General features: G+C 40.8%; 1 protein-coding gene across 1 annotated transcript in view; it reads right to left on the bottom strand.

The window, feature by feature from the left end:
* The window catches only part of LOC111251450 (uncharacterized), a 35,919-nt gene that overhangs the window by 3,297 nt on the left and 14,274 nt on the right, over positions 1 to 18,348 (bottom strand). The window contains exons 5-10 of the mRNA XM_022808028.2: positions 16,047 to 16,350; positions 15,166 to 15,329; positions 12,458 to 12,703; positions 10,576 to 10,732; positions 9,714 to 9,951; positions 1,946 to 2,207 (exon numbers count right to left, since the gene is read on the bottom strand). Coding sequence (XP_022663763.2) covers positions 1,946 to 2,207; positions 9,714 to 9,951; positions 10,576 to 10,732; positions 12,458 to 12,703; positions 15,166 to 15,329; positions 16,047 to 16,350 — 1,371 coding nt within the window. The remainder of the gene's footprint in view (positions 1 to 1,945; positions 2,208 to 9,713; positions 9,952 to 10,575; positions 10,733 to 12,457; positions 12,704 to 15,165; positions 15,330 to 16,046; positions 16,351 to 18,348) is intronic.

The raw sequence follows: 18,348 nt of genomic DNA, 5'->3' as shown, positions 1-18,348 counted from the left end.
AGGGATATTTTGGTTGTATTGTTTGTAGTAGCCCTTTGCAAAATCACGCCAAAGAAATTTAGATTACTATGCAGTTTTCCACCTGACGTGTTATTCAATCATAATTAAAATTTCAACTATTTCAATTAGTAGGGCAGGACAAACGTTTGGGCTTCCAAGTTATAGCCAGGAAAAATTTCCACAGACATAAAAAACGACACGACGTAAGGATTAGGACCAATAGGTGTGTAGTGTGCAGATGTTCTTCCCGGAGTGAATGACTATTAAATTAAATTGCACAGTGCTTGATAGCATCGAACTGACTGGTATTTGTGAAGACATCGTGGTCCACTGTAGTCGTGGGACCCTATAACAGATGGTTCTTGAGAAATGCGGGATCAGATGATGAGAACTTTTAGTAACACGAAAAAATGTCATGAAAGATAGCCCCTGAGACATTTTAAAAAATCAATTGTTATTAACCCTAAAAAAGAGAGAATGGAAAACGTCGAAAACAATAGTATCAGAATTCAGCCGCTACCATCACGATATCATTGGTTGTGCAAAGACAAGTTTCATCAAGATCACACTGTCTTTTGAATTTTTTTGCACCGTATAGTATAAAGTGCATCATAAACCTTTCCATGCAGCCAAAAGTACATGGTGGTAGGCTTAAATGTTGATCGCGTGCAGCTTTACGAACGGACTCATCTAAAATCGGTACTATTAGACAAAAGCTTGTCACAAGAAGGACGTACACAGACTTCGTAAGTTCTGTAGAGCTCGTTAGAGAGATACGTCCATGCAAACTAACAGACAGACTAACAAAAACTGACTTTGCATGGGTGGCAGGCACCCCGCTCCCTACGGCGCCACTCTGGCAGCTACTGCAAAAAATAGTATTTCGTTTTTAGAATCTGCGTGAAGAGCAGCTATTATTAAATCTGTTCATAGGCAGCAAATGCTACCAAGATGATCTTCGGTTGTCCCAAATCAACAGCGTACGACCTCGCAAATGCGCTTATGACTACATTAAAGGCAGGTTTGAGGTTTCGGTTGAGCTAAAAATAAAATCTGCAACTGAATCACTGCTGATCGACACCATGCGAAAAGACACTTCCGCCGATCGTCTTATTTCGGTTAGGTTGTGTGCGAAAATCTTTTACTATGAGTACGGATGCGACATTACTGATTATTTAGGAGGATTACACGTATATGTAATACGTTCTATAAATCAGACGAGCTGTCACCAGACCTGTGTTCAATAAAGTGTTGTGCGACCATGAATAGGGCAAGTGTTGAAAGAAAGGCCACACGTCTTTTAACAGAACGATGTACCAGCAAATGCAGGATTGGCTGCTCGAGGCGTTGAACATATTTCAGAATAGATATAGCCTAGGTTTGGGCCTGCTACGAGTGTTATGGAGTGAAGGTCCCTTGGCATGACAACGCCGATCCGTCCACTAGTGGTTTCAAATAAGCGTTAGTAGAGTTGCAATAATATCATTAGGAACGAATGAGCTGCCTAGACCCGAAATTAAAGCTGTCATCGGGGTGAAGAGAGCTTATACTGATTAGATATCACCATTAGGAAAGGCCCTTTTAACACAGGCCAAAAATATCTGTATGTGTCCAGATAATTCCAGAAACAATTCCTAAAAGAGCATAAGGTATCGACAAAGGTGTAAGCTTAATCTAGTGCCAGAGGTAAACTTTAAACAATGCGGATGGAAGGCTGTGCAAAGTTTGCCCTTAAGGCTAAGGATCGTGCTTATCGCCTTGTTTATTTTATTATCATTCTGCCTATTACTTTGACATTTTGTTGAATACCAACTATGTAGTCTTCTCTACATCCTAACAGCAAAGGTGCAACTATTTCCCTAATTTTCTTTTTCTGCACAGGTAAGCAATCGTAAATCTAATAGCAGCAATTTCGCTCGAGTGGTCGATCTGTGTCTGTCTTTACCTCAATTTCTTCAACCACCCATCGGGGAATTTCGGACCGTGGGCTGCTGGTTAAATTTAATGGCGCAGAGGGTGTTCGTCCGGTACCAGGTGTGTTCTCCTGCCCACCAGTTCCAGTGCACACCATTGCAGGTCGAGTATTTTCCTCACTGCTGATAGCCTGGGCACCTCTTTGGTCACTATTCGAGTCCTGTTTTTCACCCCTTTCCTTGTCTTGCTCAGCCATCGAACTAGACGTGGCTTCTGCTTTTTGCTTCAAGCCACTGTAACATCAGAAAACATGCGCGAAAGATAATTAAAAGAAATGTTGTCAATAAAAAAGATAGACACGGAAGAAAAGCTCAAATCTGACATCAGATCCCTATATGACATATGGATCCACGTTATTCCATTCAGAAGGTCTGTAGTGGATATTTGTTAAAGGTATATGAATACACGTGATTGGAATCATGAAGAGAAGTTCCGGGAAAAGAAATCTCGCGGACAGCTTTATGGGCAATGGATAAACAGTTCTAGAAATAACTAGACAGATTCTTCGGTTTAGATTCATCATGATGGGCAGAAATATGAGTACGAGAAAATTTAATTTTACGATGGTTTTGCAGAAGGGAATAGAGATTTGGTACCAGGTGCGTTCTTGGAAAACCTGATGTAGATACAGGGTTGTGCCTGAACAGAGGAACCAAAAGGGCATAAGTCAAACAGCTTTGCGGATTCTACGAGCCACGTGTGTATGCACATATATCTGTAAATGACGGTAATTCAGGTTTAATATAAGCGCAGCCGGTTCAGAATCGCGTGAAAATAATGTAGATCCGAATGATCTCGACAACAGTAGCATGATATCTACTGTTTCTATAGCTGACGCTAAGAACAGTAAAATGTGCTAAACACTTTTATTATTTGGTTATCTACTAACATGCAAAAGTAAATGTTCTGTAGATGTAATTAAAGGTACTGAATCGCTATAGTATATGATGGTGCAACAAAAAGAACCATATAATGTCCTGACCCACTGATTTCATCCTCATTTTGCGATATTATAATCTTTAAGCACAATGAATACTTTTTGAGCGTCGTTGATAACTAGCCACAATAGTGGCCTACAATGAGTTTTGTTTAATTATTAACGAACTTTGTATAATAGTTAGGTTGACAGTGTACCTTGAATGTCTACGATTAAAGAGATGAAAGAGAGCTGAAGGTCACTACATTTCAAACCCAAACAAAAAGACCCGGCCCGTACGCGCGGCTAACATTGATAGCAAGCTTGAGCCCTAAGATTTAGCTGGAATAGAACTCTTGATGTGTATGTTGGAACCAAGAAGTTTTTGGGGTTCTTTCTCTCAGTGTACGTTCTAGGGGCCCAATTTTATTCGGAGTAGAAATTCCTTGTTAACTACAGGAAAAAGTGCCTATCATGGGTTCCTCACTACTTGAAATGCACGGACTTATTTTCAAGTTCTCCCTAATTTGTCCTTGAAACAGCCCCTTCCAATGAGAGAAGTAGCGTTTCGGTCATTGCTTTTGTGAGTACCTTTTTAGACGTATTTTGCTTGTTGTGGGGCAAACTTCTAACGTTTAAGGATCAGCGAGATAGCTGTCCTTTCCGACTGATTTTTATTCCAGTGATGTGCAACGGTGCTGCCTACGTTTCTAGATACAACCTTTCTTTTGGTGCTTCTCTCTAGAACTGATTTGAACGTAGGTATGATAGGGGAAAAATTAGTAAGTTCGACAACAGCCGCTGTGCTAATTGCCATACTGTTGTTGTTTGTGTTCAAGAACGGTCAGAAGCTGCACTGTCATAACTTCTAAAACACTCCATTCTTCCAGCGTGATCCTTCCGTCATTGTGTTGTCTCAGTGCGTAGATCGGAAAAACGTGATCATTCCTCAAGCTGTTTTCGAGATTGCTCAGTCGTATATATTGACCTAGTATCTCATTTGTTTGAGTATCGGACCCAAAACGATCCTTTAGTATGGGCTGTATTTTTCCAAATCGATAGAGTTTCACATAGAGAAAAATCTGCACGGAAGACGTGGTCGACTGGACAAATTCTTTCCCCCAGTTTACATTATCTTATAGTAACCAGTCTTAATTTGGTTGGCGGGGTAAGCGTAAGCCGATAGCAGCAAGTTCATCATTCTGATTTTCCACGTTTGAAAAGAACGCCACACTAACGCTTATGAAGCGGCCATAAGCATGGTCCGGGTATATATACCATCAAATGTACAAATGAACTTTTTCTCAGGCGGTAATTTTTGCCGCGTCGAAAAGTTTGCTCAGGATTAGCTCTATAGGAGAACCGTCTTGAGATAAAGCCCACAAATCGCTTTCAGTCTTCTACTAATACTCTGTGTTCGCGTATTGGTTTGTGCGCCTATTTGACTCAAATCGACCATTTAAGACCGATCGGATTGGACTGATTTATGGTGGATCGCGAAACTTTCTTGAGAAAATCCGTACGAGGAATGGGTTTCTTTCCGTAAAGTATAATGATCATCTGAACCCATTAATCGTTTTTGCAGTTAACAACAACAATGACAACCGTTAAGAACGTGTTATTGATGCGGGAAGTTGTTTTTTGCCCAGACTCTACAAGATGGGCGCAATATAACATTCAAAGGATGGTATCCAGTTTCCCATATTTTTATTATTTAATATTAAAGTAATGATTGTCACCGAGGTGGTTTATAGTTCATGAAATATTGTTCATCTCAGTTAACTTCTTTATAGAATGCGAGTACTTTCTTTCGCAAAGGAAGAGGAGTAACGAAATGATTGATGCCATATGAATCATTTCGGCATATCTAGTCCATACTGTTTGCTTAGTGAATACTTTTTTTTCGAGAGGAACTTCCTGTTATGATGAAAGAGAATTCAGTTTCTTGTAACTTTCTCAGTAACTTGACGTTTCTTGACGATTTTCTCGATAACGGTCCGGATTTAGTGAAAAATTTATGTTGCTAGAGGCGTTGGTTCTCTACCCACTACAAAATGGGCGATGACAAGTCATTTTTAACGCCTCACCCTTTCCGAATTTACGAATTATGATTTTCACCTAGATGCGTCATAATAGATCTTCGCGGTTCATATTCTTATATTTTGCAATACTTTTTTTTACAAAAAGTCGGTTTTTTCTTCGATAGATAAATATGCGGCTGATTTGCTTGGTTTGTGAAATAGTTGTTAGAAATATGCACCGTTTCGATATGTATGATCCATATTCTTGAACTGAGTGAGGGCTAATAAAGTGGGGAATCCATCTGGCAAGAAAGGGTTAGACTGATTTTCCTACGGTCGGTATCGTTCCGCCTTGGGACGAGCAGTGCGGAAAATGTGTAAAATACTCGCAGAGGGCAACGTTTGGTTCTGTGTTGACCTTCGTGAACTGTTTGCCCACATCGCTTATACTATATCCGACAAATTAGTGTCACATCGAGCGCATCACAATGCTTAAAAAGCCTAATTACATGCGTAGCAATGCTAAGGCGCCGCTTTTCCTAGTGCCCTTGTTCGTCATTCGTCAGATTTGCCGTTATCCTTTTCTGTTTATCAAATTTCCTCCCAAACTCTCCCTCTCAGAAAAAAATTATTTCATCTCTCTCATTTTAACTGCAACATACTATGTGTGTACGTCTGTACGCACCGGTGTCTACCACAGGTACATCGCCTTCGACTTTGCAGGAGCGGTAGCTATAACTAGCATATGCCACTAATGTGAACGGCTTCAATCAGTCCTTTAAAGACATATAAAACCTCTCTAATGTAATAGCCAATGATGATTACCGAGTTCTTATGGGGAAGGCGGTGTAGCATCTCCTCAACATTTATAGCCGGCCCACTATACAATGCAGAATTCTGAGGGACAAGACGCGACGGCGCACAGTCGCACTTTGGCCAGTGCTTCACTGTAGTTATTTATGACGTGACATAAGCAATGGCCGCATACCGTTCGCTACCTTTCCGGGGGGGTCAACGGCTTGAGGATCGGTCAGACACGATCGGAAGAGTGTTCCAACTGTAAAGACCTTTACATAAATCAGAACATGCGGAAATTTGACAATGTCATCGCCTACCTAGCAATCAAAGGACAGAAGACTCCCGCATGTCCAAATATTCGACGAACAAAGCCCCAGCTACAAACATACGACAAATTTATGCAGATGAAAATCCAGAGTCCAGCGGAGGATCCAGAACGTCATGTATTAGTACTAAAGCCTAGTATAATTCACGGCCTGTTCGGCACAGTTAACCCTCCATGCATGGTAGACTATCAATGCTCAAAAAGATTCCCTAAGCCTAACCAGTAAGTGTATGCCGACAGCGCCTATCCAACATACAAGCATTGCTCCCCCAAACGGCTATAAAAAGGGGCCGCAGCATAAATCATGGCACAAGATGTCAATTCAGTTTTTTGTACAACGCCGACTTCCTGAAAGTCAACGAATGCTACTCTAGCGTATAAGTATACTTCGCTGTCAAATCGATTCTATACATTATGAAGTACAAGTTGAAGGACAGCGATGGGGCTATCGTTAAGGGTGATGAGATAGCCTGGTGCGGTAACGAGAAAAAGTACCGAGCTTTTCACTTCACGAATTCTTATTTCTCTGGATATCAACAGGCGAATTTTTTTGGCCACATGTATGATAGTAACCTCTGTTGGGGCGAAACCTATTAGTTGCGTCTTCTGCTCCACCATGTCTATATCCTACATTGTTCAACGCATTGAAAACAGCCGGCGCAGATCATCTCGCTACATTTAAGGGGGCCTGCATACCGAACGGGCCATTCTATCGCAATAAACACTAGTACCTGACGATCCCAGATGTCGATACCATCTTGCTGTCATAGGCAGCTCGAGATCTATTCGTTCTCACTTTAATAACAGGTGAACTAGTCGACCGGTAGAAAAATGCAATCGCTGATAGTTTCCTACACAATACACACGTGCCAACGCGAAATATGACACTTTTAATTACTTAACACTTACCACGACTTTAACCAGCGCAAACGAATAACTTTTAAATGTCGCCTAGAGGATAGTCCACAGAGATGTCTGCACCTGCTTAGAAACAAATCCAGGAAAAATGGTCTCCGTCGATAGAGCTGGTGGCAGAATCGTAATTTTCCCGCAAAAGTGCGCGTTGACGGAAAAAGCGTTTCCGGTAACTCCTTGAGGCCTCACTGCAACCTCGATTCTGGGCTGGCGCACTGCACAGTTTTGCTCTAAGATCCAGGGTACCGATAACACAGACGCTACGCAGTATTGATAAGAACTCGAAAACATCTTCTTTGTCCATTAGGACCACCTATTGCAAGGCACAATAGCTCCATAATTAAAGGCGGAGACGCGCGAAGGCGTCGATCGATCTCTTCGTAACATAAGCAGCACTAACGAAGCACTCGACGGAATCTCAACAATGTGCTACGGTGATTTCCGCCATCTGCTGCGTGCCCTCAGACGCGACACCGGTGATGATGCGTGCATCAGATATTCCCGCCTATGGAATGAGAGTGTTTGATTAAATTGAAAATCTGTAGAAGCGTTCCACGATACATAAGTTTCACGCGATATGCGCCGAACGCGCACCTCACAGCGGCTAAGGCCAACTCTTCTTATGTCCTATTAGACTTTGGGGAAGACAGATATCCGAAAGCTGTTAATAATGTAATTATTCTGCCCGCCAATATCGTTGTACAACGCCCGTGCATGGCACAATGCACTGATGAGATTTACACACCTCTTTTGTTCGGGACTCTAAGGGATACTTCTTCAACAACATGCGTATTAGCACTCAGTAATCGAATAATTAGAGATACTAACAACCGTTGCATGACTCTCTTTTTGAAAAGGCCACTGTGTACAATCAGGCCTCGGATGGCACCGGCTCGGCTCCTATATAATCTCAAAGTATACAGGCTTTCGCCACAAACTTTGTAATTCGAAAAAGGCACTGCAACTATCTTTATCAGAAGTTTTCCTTCAGAAGTAGAAGAAAATTATTTTTATTGACCTTCCGAATTATGCAGTAACACCAGAGTAATGATGCACGACCTACATCCATTTATCATTGGCTACAGGCCGATTCAAATAAGAGTGTGTTACTCCCACGAGTTCCTTATTTCTAGTCTCTCGTAAAACTCTAGTCTCTGGTCTAGTCTCTCTCTGACTTAACATTAAACCACAGCCAGCTTAGGACACGACTTTCCTTCGCAATGACTATCCACAAAGCATAAGACCAAAGTTTAAATCAACCTCTTATTTCTGTTAAACTCTACGTTGCTTATCGCCGGATTCGCGAATCGTCGTCTCTGATAAAATGGTCATATTGGATTGTAATTTTTTCAAGGATTTTCGGTTCAACTCATTTCTACTATAGAGAGGTGAAGTGATATTTCTTGCCGTTTATAATTCATAAAGTATCAATCATATTCTCAACACACAGATTCTATTCTTCATATGTGTGAATATCTTTTTCCCAGGGGACGCCTCCCTCCCATATAAAACGTAATACTAATTTGGATAATTTTCAAGATAGCTTATGAAGCATGAATCGATGCGCGGCGCTTTCAGAACTGGTACGTTAAAACTCGTAGCGCCTGTCTGCAACGCCGTTTGAAACCATGATTTATGCTCAATATGAGCCATACGGTCCATGCTTTTGACTCGGTTACATACTTTTTCCTTGATCTTTTCTGGAGCTGTCGTGTCGTTGGGAGCATCGTGGGAGTCTAAGCTAGGTAAGGCCTAGATACCCTCATGGGAACGACTGTGATATGTGGAGAATATTTCTATACCTCAGCGTGTTATGGGGCGACAAATCCAAAACGTAAACTTTCTTAGAGAAGATCTTCGAGAATCATGTCGTTGGTGGTGATACACAAAACATCTAAATAGTCTATTCTCCTTGTAGACAATCTTTTAATACCCGAGAAAGTGTTTTTTTCCTACCGAACAGAATTAAAAGTTAAACGGGCAAGCATGATGAGGAAGTCTGATCTGATAAGAAGATCTGATAAGGAAGTCCTAACTATTAACGCTATTCCGTGCAAATCTCGTTGAGTTAAATAGAGAACGATGTTTTTGTGAGGAATGCCCTTTGCCCATAAACTTAGGTTCGTGTCCGCTCAAGTCTGTCCAGTGCGCCAAAGTGCTTTGGCTTCTACCTGTAATTAAAGGCTTATTAATTCGTTATAGCCATCCATATTAGAAAAGTGTGCCTTATCTTTTTCAAGCAGGCTGTGCCCGTGATAGCTTTGTTGGTCGTGCATTTGCTTGCTAGTCTTAGAGGCACATTGTGTGGTCTAGGCTCAAACCCGGATATAGACAGACATACGGTTCGTTGCGTACTGGGAGCCAGCCATCTGACGGAATGCTTTACGGACTCAAAACACAGAAGTGGTTACAGAAATTGATAGCAGACTTGCATAGTATTTTTTTTTTGTAATTGCATGCAAATTTGAATATTTTTCGTTATACATCAGTATAAGAGGTACGTTCTTTTTAGTTTGCAATACACTTTTAAGGTGAGTGGTATATCTACATAAAACAGTAAACAGATTTGTAAATTAGTTGAATCAAGTTTGTTGAAGTATTTTTCTAATAATACTAAAGTGTACAATCAGGATGATTTGGTGTACTCTGAAGTAAGTGTTATTGCTGGCAAAAACAAATTATTTTGTTGTTTGGTATGGGTTACTGTTATCTCTAAGCTCTGACTTCGTTCACATATATAGCATATAGGTATATATAGGCTCACCTAAAGTTATTGGTCACATGTCCATCTTTTCCCTGCTGCTGTTGCCCTTGACCACTTCCGTATGGTTGCTGTTGTTTCCCGCTGCCCCCGAAGCGGCCTCTTTTTGAATCGAGAAGACTGCCAAACACCCGAAACGTACCCCTTCGTCCTTGTTTTGCGCCTAACGTGCGCGCTCCCGAGCTCTTCTCATCCGTGTCTGAATCTTCCACGTTTGAGCCTCCACCGCCACCGTGCTTGTCTATGTCAACCGAATGCGTGTCGATAATCATCAGTGGATCGTTGCAACCATTTGCAGTAGCCGTCACAAAAGATACAAGACACAGATAAAATAGCTAGGTTCGCGGACGGCAAGTATCGAACCCCTTAAACTAGCCGATTTTTCATCAAACTTATTTGTGAATTTACCTGTGTCGCTTTCGTGTTTAGCATGGAAGTGCAAAAATGACATTCAAAACAACAAAAACATCGTGCATCTTGCTTCGTAATTTTCCACGTTGTGAAACAATGTGGTTTATAGTATATATTAATACCATTTAACTTTGGTTCATTCTACTATTGTTCCTATCTATAAGGAACTTTTATTATTATAAGGTCTTATTGAAAAGGAACTACACCCTTTAGATATAGATTTTTCACTCTTTGTTAGTTTTACTATGAACTAATATTTAGAAACATGGAACGTTTCTAAACTGCTAGGAAATTCTCACGACCTTCGTATATATTCAAAACTGGTACAATAGCAATGACGCACATTGTCTGAAATTTGTGCTGCAAAGTTTTGAATCTTAGAAAAGAAAACAAAGAGAAAGTTAGAGCTCACGGTCAAAGTTCTGACCGTTGTTGCTGTTATTGTTATTATTACCGCTGCCATCCTTACTGCCACCGTTGGTGTTGGTGTCGTGGGGCTTCTTCCTTGGCCGGGGGCTCTGAATGAACTTGGCGGCGCGCACGCGCAGCGATCCACCCCCGATGCGTCGGGTCGAAGCTCGACCGCTCGTATTCTTACGCTCCGCCCATTGCTATTATAACACCAATGTCAGTGGCGTCCACAGCGATAATGAGTAGCAAAGCGATCAGGAAGAAACATGGTGACATCAGTACTGAGAATGTCATTATGATAGTATATAAATTCGTTATATCGGTTAAATAGGTTAGCAAAGTGGACTAGAAGCTTTGCTGTCATTATTTTCCGGAAATACTGAATGTTATATGGAATCGCTAGTATTGTTATGAGAGACTGTGGCTCATCTGCCATGTTATTATAATTGCCCTATTGCTCAAGAATTATGGTCGAAATCTGTAGACTGTTGATGACTTTAACGCCTGTTTTAGTTGAACCCGACCTGAATCAAGGGTGAACATTGCAGGATACGTTCGCAGAGGATGACCGCTAGACTGTCAAGCGCAATTCGAAATTCAAGGATCACGCCGGATATCTAATCATCGACGTGTTTCTGGCTAACGGGACGCTATATTCTCTAAAATAAACTACCCACCGCTAGAAGGTGAGGACGCTAAAAATATATATCTCCATTGCGATAGATTTTGTAGCGCGGAAGATCCTCGTCAGCAAAGCCTTACTTTACAATCTCGATCCAAAGAGGTTCTTTGGGTGGGTTCACTACGTTTTATTAGTATACAGTGTCATCAGTATGGAAGGTTACGCCTGTAAAGATTCGCCAGTGCGCCCGACCGCTCCTAGAAAGCTTTAGCACTTATATAATACCTTGTGTGACATTATTGCTCTCCAAAAAGATGATTGATGAAGAAGCTGCAACAAAGCGTGATTTACTTTGGCGTAAGCTTTCCAAATAGTAAGCTATACAGGCTATCGAGAACCTGCGGACCTAGACAGGGTATGCAGTGAGAACCTTAACAGCGTGCTCACTTTGGGCCCTTACGCGACGATGTGATCCGTAAAGAGAAAGGGATACCAACTGCCTCATTGTCATTGGCTAAACTGTTGACGAAGAGATTGTCCTCCCACTTGAAGAGCGCGGAAGCCATCTCGAAAGATGAATACGGGTTTTGAAGAGAGCGTTGCAGCGAGACAGCATCTACGACTTTTCTGAATAATATTAGGAAAATGTTCGACAGGCCACTAGATACGACGTACTAACTGTTCGTCGATTTCGAGGGTACATTTTATGCGGATCCCAGATACTGAATACTCTGATGTGTGTAAGTATCTTAAAGAAGGAACTTAATCTTAAATCTGTCTTCTTGTAGGTCAGTGCTTGAAAAACCCGTTCCCAGCTAGATCTCACGTGCACAACAACATCATAGTCCTATATAACCATATTTTTACCAGTATCATCATATTTTAATTTGGCTAGTTTAAAGTGGGCATTTTTTCCAAATAACGATTTTTTACCATAGTTGGACAAGAGACCACCTTAGCATCTGTTCACATGGTATTCAAGTATTTTTTACTGTTTGATTCTATGACTTGTTAGAGAGTTACACCTAAATGCTTTCACCATAAAACATACCTTTATGCATACAAATATAATCGATTATAATACTTACACATAGATTGGCCTACTGGCGATTGGTTTGTAAGTACACCCCTGGTAATAATACAATTTTGCTATTGTATTTCCATTTTAGTCGGACTTGGTATCTATATGCTTTATTATAATATAACGGTTTATTAGTGTGAATAGACACCTTCACAGAATTTTAAAATGTTGACCACTTTCTAACATGTGTACTTTTTGGGTATGAACCTAAAAGTATCTTACATCTATATTGAGAATGGTGGCCGGGTCGTATATGTGTTTGTAGACCTCTTCCATTTTCGAGTCCCAATTGCGTTTGGTCTTCTGGGCCTCTAGTTCTGTTTGACCAAGATTGCCCTCGAGGGTCTTGAGAGTTTCTGTCAATTCCTGAAGCTGTTCTTCGAACGCTGAGCGATCATTTCCTTCCTCGGGGATCGCTTTTGGTTGTGCTTTTTTTGTCCGCCTCAGCTGCTTTTGGATCGTCTCAAGCTGGAAATATGTTATAACAAGCTTACTGTGTATGGTTCATTTGTCTGTGGTTTGAATCTGATGCCAGACACTATATTTCAATACATTATATGTATAACTTGTCTCATCATTATTGTCAGTTAATTAGTTAGAACTTTACGTAATTGCATTACGCCGCTGTAAATATGCATGCTATTAAAGGGAAATTTCCATAAAATACGCATATCTGATGAAATCATAAACGCGAACGTTCGGGCACCCATTTATATATATAGATATATATATATATATATATAGACGTCAATCTCGTCCGTCTCCCCCGATGTTGATATTAAAGCAAGAACTAGCGGAATGTCAAGCAATAACAGTGTATGCGATGTTAAGTAATGGAAATTTGATGTTTGAAACAATGTCTATATTTCGTAACGTTTTGCTATCGAAATGGGAAATCAATTATAGAGCCGCTTCGCAAATGTCTCTCAAAATATAGACGACACGTCTTTTTGGCCAAAACAACATTAGGCTATTGCTCAAAACACTGAAACAAAAGTGACTCACTCACAGATGAAGGACAGTTCAGAAGAGCACGGATCGGATAAACTGTATAGATGCCGATCCAGAGACCTCAATAAGACGTTGTGTTCCATAACTCCGCTTTTCAACAAGCTGTCAGCGACAGAGTTTGAAGCACGAGTTGGAACGAAACAGACGCACTTTCTCAATATAAAAAGCAATCATTGGATAGAACAATCTTTGTTTTCAGCAAGAGGAGCCAACTTGTCCTACTGTGCGAAAATGGTTAACGCGACAATGACATTAAATGGCGGCCTCGAGTACCGTGCTTTAACTGCTCTTGATTTCTCTTCACTACGAAAAAATACACTGAACAAATCGAGCGTTGTTAAGGGTCCCTCTGAGGACATTTGGTGGGTACTGTTTCCCACATATAGCGCGGACTAAGGCCTCTAGAGTCAGTTAATGCAAGAGTGAAAACACGTCCAGATACTCACTCTTGAATTCTATTCTGTGACATTAAAATAGACTTCACACTTTTGACCCATCCTATTAATATGTATATATATTCCTAGGTGTTCTAAGATAACACGAAGGCATTAAGCGGTTAAGCAGAGAACGCGGTCCAGTCCGCCGCACTTTTGCACATACATCGTCTAACTCAGTAAATGCTCTAGCAGGAAATATAGTACAGCAAGAGCGCAGACTTAAAATTCAATGCACGCCACTTTCGCCCTGCGGACCAATGCACGTTTCTCAGAAGCCCCTCCAATTAGTACTCTATGGCTGTGCTATACGTATAATTGTTCGCGCATACACGCATAATGTCTATATGTTACACTAAAGCCATACAAAAGCGCATCTGCAGACGCACCGACACTAGACTTAATATATTTTCACATATACTGCATTTTTACTGCAAGAAGATTATTTGAAAAGCAGATTTTATAAACCGTCCGTTTGTAAGGCGCCTCCTCCTGAACTTATATGCCGCATTTTTCGATGTACTGAACAGGTCAAGTTTTTCAATACGTTGCTATTCACCATACTTAAAAAACAATAGCATAAATTACAACACGTCTTTAATATACGAGGGACATATACGAATGTATGCGATTGATGTCTTTTTCTTTTGGTATTGTTGGAACATCATTACTATTATTATTGGAAGGTTAGGTTATCTGAGTTTAGTCGCCATAGAAATCAAAGGAGGAGAAATCAGCATATTAATGCATTCTTGACTACTACGTTCAACGTAGTAGCCTTCAGAAGCGTCGACTAGTTTCTAGGGAATGTCACACACCTGAACTTCGTTTGTTTAATTTCAATCCAATATACATATCTCTTGACAACTTAAAAGAACGAGACTTGACCCGGTAAAAATTTGAACTTAGTGATCTTATTACTGTATATTCATATTATGTGAAACTATTAGGTACAATAGATCATCCAAATCGCAAACAGACTAAATTTCGGGGCAAACGATTATTCAGCCATTCAACGCAAACCATCCCTGTTAGGCCCTTTGTTCCACCGGAATGTAATACTGAAATGTAGAAAGCCCTACCAAGATCCCTAAAAATGTCCAGAGTGATCGTCTCAGGATTCAACTTTAACATATGAGCAGCAATCGTTTAAATATTCTTACATCCAGTTTATACACGGAAACTGATTCCAACCCCTAGCAGCTTTCCGATCAATAGACTACGCTCTACTCTGTCTACATTACACAATCCGGAAACTTTGTTTTTGAAAATGACCGAGTACTTATATTATTCTTCAAAACCTAACATACTTTAAAGCACAGAGTAAGCTTAGATATAATCTTTTATAAAGAAGACAGCGTTCTGCTTTTCTAACTAAAGCACTACTCTATGTTAATAAATAAATAATCATAGAAAGAATAATAGGTAAAAGGTATTTATATTACATTAGTAGGACTGATCCATTTGCTGTCAGGTGTTTTCTACCTTGAGTTCAGTGGATATCTTCCTCTGTCGCAAGTGCGTAGCCCTTCGAAGAGCCTGCTGATGAGCCATTATGCTGGCATGCTGTTCCCGTTCTTCCTCCGACCAAGATGTGTGCAATTTTGGTTTGGCACCTGCAGCTATGTCGTCACCGGCCGGCGTCGAAACTTCAAAAATCAGATAAATATCGTTCATTACGTTCAGTAGTTATTATATTTAGTTGTACAATGTCTACAAAAGCGCAAGTTGATATCTTCTCTCATTCGCATAGAAGTTATTTACTTTCCTCATGGAAAATTATTCGTTTCATATTCTTATCAGAAACGTTCGCTTTAGGCCCTAAAATGAACTAACTAATACTTAATTTAAAACGCACCTAATTTGCAGATCCCCCGGCCGTTTGTATACCTATCCTCCCAGCTATCAGACTATCATTCCTTCCCAGAACCCTGCTCTAATCGGAAATAACTTTCCGTTCAAGGCGCTTATTTTAAATGTGGTGCTACGCAGAACTAATTATAGAATATTGTCAATACTTATCATACGATTATGATTAAATGTTATCTGCATTAAACTTCACTACACTATTTAACTGCTTAACTTCTATAGAGGAACCGCTCAAATAGAACCCTGGACCCTGGTGGATAACATCTTGACTCACGTCACCGGTGAATAGACATACCGTCATCAGCGGATTGTCACTATTTCTTATAACGAGAAAGACCTTTGAAGCCACTCAGAATTTAAGGTATATTTCTGATAGTTACAAACAAAGTTGGCATAACGATAAAAAAAAGAAACGACTAAAAAGCACAGACGAATTACCTCAGCTACAAGATACTAAAAATCTAGAAAATGTTGATTGTTATTATTAGTACAGTTACCGGTGCTCTGCAGCTGTGCTTTAGCTTGCAACTGTGGCGCCACATCTGCTCCGACCGCCGAAGCAGCGGCGCCCTGACCGCCGACCACCCCAGCGCACATGGTCGCATTGGCGACAGGTTCCTTAGCATTGCCGCCATTGCCTGTATTGGCATTCGTCTCCATAACGACAGGCGTTTCTCTGAGTAGCTCGTCTAAAAGTTGCAAGGTTTGTGAGATTGCGCCGTGATGATCACTGGCACTCTCAATCGGCACGTACGATGAACAACCTTCAAGGTTTAGACCTTCGATGTCAAGTGACGATGCCTAGAACAATAGTAATGAAAACGATAAAGTCGTTAATCACATTAGATATAGCTCATAGTTACGCTTTTCATAGCTAAAGTGTATCTGCGTTTGTAATATTACGCATCGAATATGAGTATCGAACTTCACAGAGATTCTATATATAACCGTTTAGAGAAGTCTTACCTAATGAATGCAGTCGATCACGAATACGCCCTTAACCTTACATTTTGTTTTACTCGAGGAGTGAAAAGAAGCAGCGTCAATGTAATCACCACTCTTCAAAGTCGATCATTCATCTTCTAATCCATGGTCGCGATTATCCGCAGTCTGATGCATATGTCATTAATTCTTTTCCTCTAACTGATATGTTATGGCAAAAAATTCATATTTTTTTCCACACAGCCACACATTGGTGACAGCAGTATCATACGGTACAACGAATATTAAATACATTGCCTTGATTCGACTTCACATGTACGCGTTACCTTTGAACTGATTTATATCTTGAGGCCATACAGTGCACTTAATTTCTCCGTAAAAGTAGCATCGGCGGCATCCGGTGCTCGATATGTATCCATATGGTTCTATCTCATCCTCTAGGGCGAGCATGTTCCAGGAGCGCTTTCATAGGAAAGTATTTAGCACCGGCTTTTGCCGGAATCATAAAACAATGCGCTGTACGAAGCCTAGACCTATAAGACCGATCTCATCGCATTATCTTGCGTTTGATTACGTAGCATCTTTCGCAAATTAGAAGTATTGACCAGCTCGCTATTAACATATACTTATTAGCTTTGCAACTTCGAGGCACCCCCTAAGTGTATCGGGCAATTCGATGATGAAACTATTCCTCCAATTAGTAAACTACTAGCGTCCACGCAAACAATAATTAGGGCCTTGTTTCAATGTATTTAAGACAGATATGCAGAGTATCGTTTATTTCACCTGTATATCTGTGGCCCGCGGAGAAGGGCTCACCCAATTGTTCAATAGCGTAAGTGTGCTGTTCATTAAATCACGCGCGGTTTGAGTGTGCGGCCTGATATCTCTATCGAATATAGTAAGCATCACAAGAGCTCAAAGCACTTTTTCAAGTTTTAAGTTCCGTTTAAGTTAATACGCTCCAACTGTCGGTCGAGTTTTGTGTATTGTTAAAATCATAAGGATAAATGGCCGCTATAATATTTGCTAGTCCCTTATCAGTGGCTATGTGAGTATAAGCTAGTGCCCGAAGCCAAGGGGTTATGACTAGATCTCAATATCACTAGGGGAGCGTGATTTGTCTTAAATGACGGTCGTACGATGTAGGAGAAGAGGGCACGGATTGCCGCGGACCTGATTAGGTCAAACCAAGCAGCGATTCAGAAAGGTACCGGCTGCACAGCCCATTCGACCTCTTTCCATGTTTGTCACCATGTCTTAATAGATCTCATTTTGAAGTATCAGTTCGTAATGAACTAAAGATTACACAATTAAAATGATCGTGTGCCAATTGTAGAGACCCGCAGCTTCTGTTTTTGTTGTTCCAGTTCCGCCTTTGGTGACCTATATCGGCTTTACTTAGGAGAGGCTATTTATACTGAGATGTCGTAATCACTTCTTTTATTAATAATATTGCATTGTGAAAACGGTTCATATGTATCGTTGAATATCTATCATTATAACTTCAATAAGAAAGCAAATTCAGTTTCAGCCGAATGCACCTACGCTCCATCCTGGGGTAGGGCCTTTTAAACTACTGCATCAAAGGCAACTTCTGCGAATTGGAACGATTCAGAAAGGTCCTCGGTTTGACAATAGGGGTGACCTTGTCTGACGCAAAATACAAAAAAAAATCATGTTTAGGAAGTAAAAACAGGCATCCTTGCAATGAACTATGACATGTTGACTCGATTATTCCACTGATCTCTGCTACAATACGCTGGGCTCATATGAGCTCACCCGGTCATGCCAGGTGACAGAACGTCGTGTGCTACTGAGTGCCACCAGGATCAAGAGTCCCCTCGTATTTAACCT

Source organism: Varroa destructor, unplaced genomic scaffold, assembly GCF_002443255.2.
Source record: "Varroa destructor unplaced genomic scaffold, Vdes_3.0 BEIS01000001.1, whole genome shotgun sequence".
Taxonomy (NCBI): Eukaryota; Metazoa; Arthropoda; class Arachnida; order Mesostigmata; family Varroidae; genus Varroa; species Varroa destructor.
This window is presented reverse-complemented; position numbering and strand designations above follow the sequence as displayed.